Source organism: Sturnus vulgaris, chromosome 6 (genome assembly GCF_052056855.1).
Source record: "Sturnus vulgaris isolate bStuVul1 chromosome 6, bStuVul1.hap1, whole genome shotgun sequence".
Lineage (NCBI taxonomy): Eukaryota > Metazoa > Chordata > Aves > Passeriformes > Sturnidae > Sturnus > Sturnus vulgaris.
Genome location: NC_142248.1, coordinates 43,415,368 through 43,421,952, shown reverse-complemented (window position 1 = coordinate 43,421,952; position 6,585 = coordinate 43,415,368). Strand labels below are relative to the sequence as shown.

Here is a 6,585-nt window from a genome sequence, read left to right as displayed (position 1 = left end):
TTAGGCACCAGGGTGTCTTGAGAGCGAAAAAGCACATACTGAATTAGACTTCTTTGTACCACCAAGCAGTAATTACCTGTAACTGTGAGCAAAAGTTCCTGCCTCTACTGTCCTAGGGGAATAAAGACAGGAAACATGGACACAAGGACAAAGTCTGCTCCATACACAGGGATTTTCTCTGACCACCATGTGAGAACAAGTATGTTAACATCACTTTAGGCAATGACAGAAATAAAGAGAGTCATGAAACTTAAGCTAAAAAAATCTGAGCATGATTAAGGAGGACTAAAAATTGTAACAGATCCTGAAATATCAAAATTGAGGGGCGGAACACTAGCTACCCATGTGATAATCCCCAGCTACTTTCCCAAATCCAATTTTTAGTGTTCTGTCCAGAACAGCATACACACACTGGGTTTGTAAAGACCCAATGCTAGACTGAAGGAGCAGTGTTTAAAAGTTAAAAAAAATAAAATTAATTTAGAGCTTATAGGATTTGGGCAGAGGCTTCTCTAGTCCTAAAAAATGGGAATTTGGTAAGTGGCAAGTAAATGGTCTGAGCTCAGACTATTTGTGAGGGAGATGAGATGCACAGCATGACATTGGGAGCTCTGAGAGTCTGCCAGGAAAACACACTTGCAAGCAACAAACATATTTCTCATTCAGACTATTAATGTCATTAGTGCATTACCACTCAGAATCAGTATTAACATATTTTGTTTGTGCTGCAGATATTGCAGCCCTCAGCACATCATGCAAGTTCAGGCTGTTTCCTGCACGCTTGGGTTCACAGCACGCAGGAAATGGGTTTTATGTGTGCCACTCACACATGCCTGCCACATCTCCAGGCCATCATGTGGGACACGCCTGCACAAACGTGGACAGAGGAAAAAGATGCTCTTTAAGCAGGGTGGGGAGGATTCTTGCTCTCCTCCAATCTCTATCCAGCTATTTGCAGGGAAGCAGCAGCTCTTTGAGTTCTAAAAACAACACATCTGACAAGAGATGTGGGCAGTGGGGATGGCAGAGGAGCAGCAGGGCAGGTGTGGGGTAGTCCCAGTGTCCCTCCCTCCCACACCAGCCAGGTACACAAAGTGCTACTTAAAGCTGGCATCTTGCAAAGAATAAAGTGCCTTTTTTTCTCAGTGGTTTGTGACCCAAGACCCTTACAGGCTCTAGGGACCCTGGCAGTGTCAGCACGCAGTGTCACACGCTGCCCCTCAGTCCTCAGGGTCCAGCTGAGACTAAAACCTGGAGTGTTCTCTAAAGGTTTGGTGGCTCCTGTTAGACCACAGTCCCTGGCACAGCAAGGCTGGACCTGGCTGGTTCTGCACTGGCCTTGAAGGGAGATTATGGGCAGACAACTTGAGCTCACCTATAAGTGTCCTGCCCTTCCTCCTCACACTGCTGGATTCAGAAAGGGGATCTCAGAGGAGCACACAGGATGTCCCCTAAGTCCTGCACAGCTGGGATGAGCCACTCACTTCCCTGCACTGGAAGCATCCTCATTATTAAGAACAGAGGGTGTCAGCCACCATGAGAGAGATTTGTTTAAACTGCACCAGCTTCAGTATCACTGAATGGTTTGGGTTGGAAATGACCTTAAATATTATACAGTTCCAACACCACATCCATAGACAGGGATACCTTCCACTGGACCAGATTGCCCAAAGCCCAATCCAACATGGCCTTGAATACTTCCAGAAACATCCAGATGCACCAAACCCAACTCCTCTCCTCCTCCATTTTTTTTTTTTTTTTTTCAGAAATGCATCCTGAAAATCTTTATCCTTACGCTTCTAAGAGGTGCAGGACCACATCCCTGGTTGCACCTCTTCCCTGGGACAAGGCAAGTAGTATCTAAAAGGTAAGATGATCATTTGTTCCTCTTTGTCCTCCAGATGCCTGATGTACAAATCAGCCTTATGGTACTGGGGTTACTGCACCATCCTGTATCTATGCTTAAGCCTAAAAATTATTGTTGCTGGTACTGATTTTCTCCCCAAGAGGATGGGCAGGCCAGCGATGATGTGTGATTGTCACAGGCATGCCCAGCTTCCACCTGAGGGTATTCTGTGCCAGCAGCTCCCCCTGCTCCACACTTCAGACATCTCCCCTTACAGGCACTTCTCCCTCCCCCTCCTCTCAGCAGCACTGCAAAAACCAACATAACATCTGCATTTACCTTTCTGCTTATTTAAAAACGGCAGTAGGAACGAAGCCAAAGGACTTTTTTTGCCCAAGTCCTTGGAAGACACTTTACTTTGGTTAACAACAGTTTCTTCAATGGGTTTCTTCAGATTTACTCTTTCCTTCAGCTCCTCGGTGCTGACGGCAGAGGTCGGGGGCTCAGCGCCTATTTTTGGCGCAACAAAGGAGCTTTTCAGGTAGGACGAGGACTCTGCAAGGTTTTCCCTGTTCATCCTGCTCTCTGTCATTTTACTGGCCTCGTAGTCCGAGGCGTCAGTGCGCGAGTTGTTCTCTTCCTTGATAATGTCCATGACCTTGGGCTTCATCAGGGGGGAGTCCTGCTCCCTCTTGGGGCTCTCCTCCGAGGCGGACGAGGCATCGCAGGACTCGATGATGAGCTCGCTGTCGAGCTCCGCCTCCCGCTCCTCCCGCAGGATGCTGTACTGGATGGAGGGGGAGGCGGGCGATGGAGGGGGCCCCCCGATGTGGCTGAAGGTCATGTAGTTGGAGTGCAGCACCTCCTCGGCAGCCAGGGGGTCCTCCGAGACCAGCTCGATCTCCGAGTCGCCCGACTCGGCGCTGCTGGCTTCGTGGTCGCCGTGCGAGGATGCGGGAGGGCGGCCGGGCTTGGCTCGCTGCTCCCGCTTCTCCACCGGAGGGGCTGGCGACCGCTGAGCCTCCGGGGGCTCGAAGGAAAAGCTCTTGGCTTCCTTGATGGCACTGATGAGCTCGTCCTCCGACAGGCTGCCTTTGCCTTGCGACTCTGAGCCGGATGGTTCTGCCGTACAGGAGGAAAAAAAAACAAACAAAAAGGAAGAAAATTAAATAATCTTGTTTTCTAGCAACTTAAGGAACAAACACAATAGATTTCACAGCAGCATGTATCTCTCTAGCAGGGCTGGGAGCACAGGCACAAAGTGTCCCAGTCTGGGATGACTAACAGTAATAACAGCTTGACCTTATACAGCATCTCCCGTGCAGGTGCTCCTTATAAAAGAAGCATCACTTACTAAAGAAAAAGCTGAGGTACAAGGCAGTGCTGGTCACTGCTTGACCAGTGCCTCAACAACGTGGTTTTCACCAGGAAAATAATCAGTCAAGACGAACATAGGCTCAGGACATGACAGCATCAGACTGCCACCAACAGATACTCGTCTGTTCTGGGGCACAAGTATTCACATGTGGCTGGTGGGTTCTGCTAATCCTGTAGTTTTGCCAAACTTTGACTTTCAGATGTGATAAAATTTAAGATCAGAAAATATTCTCTCTCTTATTTTTTTGGTTTTTTTTGTTTGTTTGGGTTTTTTGTTTGTTTGTTGTTGTTGTTTGGTTGACTAGTTGTTTTTATATTAATTTGGGTTTTGTTTTTTTCTCAGGGTGTGGGTGGTGAATTCTGTTTGCTTTTAGCTCAGTTGGGTCCAAGAATGAAGCCAACTTTTTTCAACTGTAATTCTTAATATCATTATGAACTGTATTGACAATAATAATGACTCTCTCGTCACCCAAGATTTGAAACGAAACAAAACAAAAATATTAGCAACCTAGTCTGTATTTTCTGACTGCAGTTCCCCAGTCACATGGAAACAGCCATCAAGCACACATGGAAATTTGTCCTCTGGAATCCTGAGTGTTCATTCCCTAATTTAAAGTCATTATTAATGTGATGGGGTCACTAAGTGGCACTGCAGGTTGTGAGGAGTCAATAAAAATAAATCCCCAAGTTTTCTCCAGTGGATGCTGGTGAAGAGGTCCATGACAGGACAGTGCCTGCAGGTATGCACAGGGTTGGGTACCACAGTGGAGTGGAGGAAGGTTTCCAGCCCCGTGGTCAGAGATGACACAAGAAAGTCCTTCTGCACCCCAAATTGTGGCTGCAGACAGGATTAAGGCCCTGGCACTGTTGCAACGCACTCCTGTGTGGATGCTGGGAATTTTTTGGTGCCTTGGGAGCTCTTGCATCCTTCCTTGGCTGCAGGAAGCTGTGCTGCTCTCCTGCATCATCACATGTGAGCATTTTCTCCCTGAGCCAGGACTGGATCCGGCACCAGTCCAAGCAGGCATGTGACTTCCAGCCCTCGTAGCACAGCAACGCGCCTTCCCCGGGCTTCACCCCACTCCTCCCTGTGCTGGCAGTGTGTAACTCCCAGCCCTGGCATTCACCTTGTGAATAAAACAGTCCTTTGTGGCCAGCAGCAGGGTGTCACATTTACCGCAGGCTCTGGGAAGTGGATAAATACCCACGGCCTTTCAGCCTCATCAGACCTCATCTTCCTTCCCCAGAAAGATGAGGGCCAGAGATTAAAAGCAAAACGTTTTCAAAAGTCTTGATCCAAGCAGGGGGTGAGTGGCAGCCTTGCCAGAACGCTTGAGGGGTACCGAGGAGCCACGACTTTGCTGGGTCACTGCGTGGGAATAGCAAGGGCAGGTTTTAAATTTCTTCATCACTTATGAATGTGGAGTCTGGGCATGCAACATTCCCAGCTGCAGGAAAGGGGGGAAAATCCAGAGGAAACACCCCTTGGGAGCCAGCCTCTAGAAGAAGATGCTGCCTTCTTTCCTTAACACCATGGATAAGCAGTTTTGGTGGGATACAGACACCAAGCATCCCCAAGGCAGCCTTGAACAGTCACCAGGACTGAATAAGTAACAGTGCCTGAAGTCCTTAATTACCTTGTAGCAAAAAGTGTAAATCGATGAACAGTGGCATGTCTCAGGAGCAGTGTGTGATTTCACTCAGTCAAATAAAAGAAGAAAAATGTGGCTCTAAAGTCTATTCATTAAAGTTTCTGGCTGATGCAGGCAGAATAAATTCACAGCTGTGGTGGACTCTATCTCCTTTTCCTATGTGGAAATGCATAAATGCTCCCTCACTTTTCTGTAGGAATCGAATATTTCTCCAAGGGATAATCTGTGGGTGCCAGACTGCTATTTTAAGGAAATTCTAGTTGGTTGTTTTTAATGCTTCTAAACGAAATTGAAGCAATGGAAGTTTCAGCTTGGGAAACTTCAATTGTCAAATGTTCATTGTTAAAGGGTTTTGATCCAGGACACTGAAATTTAATTTTCAGTCTAAAAATTCTGTTTTCTGTCACAGAACTTTAGTCCTTTTTAACAGCACAAACACCTCCAGCATGGAGACTCCTCAACGTCCTCTCACACCCCGTTACACTCACCCCAAAAACCCATGGTAACTCTCCAAAGTGCAGGGTACAATTGCAACCACTTCATGAATAGCAAAACCCTCAGTGGTCTGCACCAACACCAGCATTACCTGTGCCAGAGGAGGGTGGTGTGACAGATCCTGGGCTGTCATCCTCCGGCTCCGACACCGTCACCGTTGGCACGGCCTCATGGCTCGGCTTCAGGCCCGCGTCCGGCTGAGTCGGGCTCGGCTCTTTGCTGGCAGCTTCCTTGGTGCTTTCTGTCTCAGTGAGTGTGATCTTGATGGGGGCTGTAGCCACGGAGGGACTGTGCTGAGCCCCAAACTTTCTGTCTTCCAGCAGGTCTTGTTCCTTGGCTGCCTCTGTGCTCTCCGAAGGCGTCCGTGGAGGTTCAGCGGCGTGGCTGGACCCCGCGGGTGTTCCCCGGTATTTATCACTAAGGCCTGGGCTCTCATCTTCTGAGTCAGAGTCATGTTTTTCTTGGTACTTTATTTCTTCTGATCTACTCATGTCCATGTATTTGTAAGCTTCTACTTTCATGGGATCTGCTAATGTTTTGTCGACTTCAGTAGACTCTGCAGGAGTCATCTCTATTCCCGAGTCTGAGCTAAACAAGCCACGGGACTCAAACCCAGTCACATCTTGAACAGGATGCCCCAGAGCGTTAAACCCCTCTGTGCTGCCTGAACAGGGAATGGGGGTGTTTTCCTGCTGATAGATGCCTGTGAAATAGGTGGAGTCCCGTGGGGTGGTGTAGTGGACATCAGAGATCAGGGAGGTGTAGAAGGAGTTGTCCCCTCCGTTGGCGGTGGAGCCGTAGTCAAAGAGATGTGACGAGCCTGTGACACCTGAAGCAAACACACAAAAACGAGGCACAGTAAGACACAGATGCCTGCATGCTTTCTGCATCCAGCTTTCTGCAAAGCCACACTCATCCCCTGATGATTTTAGATTTGGTTTGTGAACCAGACTTGACTTTGCTTGCAAGCTCTTGGGGGCTGTCTCTTTCTATACCTTTGGGCAATATAGTGGCACATCTGTCACACAAGGCTTCCAGCTGCTGTTCCATCTTAAAATAGCTATAAGGATCCTGATAGTAACTAAGCATTCCTGGCCAATGTTTGCTCAGCCTGTAAATAAAAACTTCCTGTGACTGCAACCTCACAACATCCCTCACAATCCAACCCAGGGGCTCAGTATCCAATATCCTTAAAAGAAATCTAATGTCCAATAC

General features: G+C 48.0%; 1 protein-coding gene across 1 annotated transcript in view; it reads right to left on the bottom strand.

Moving 5' to 3' along the window:
* The window catches only part of RTN1 (reticulon 1), a 114,738-nt gene that overhangs the window by 42,840 nt on the left and 65,313 nt on the right, over window positions 1-6,585 (bottom strand). Inside the window, exons 2-3 of the mRNA XM_014871392.2 lie at window positions 5,462-6,199; window positions 2,186-2,968 (exon numbers count right to left, since the gene is read on the bottom strand). Coding sequence (XP_014726878.2) covers window positions 2,186-2,968; window positions 5,462-6,199 — 1,521 coding nt within the window. The remainder of the gene's footprint in view (window positions 1-2,185; window positions 2,969-5,461; window positions 6,200-6,585) is intronic.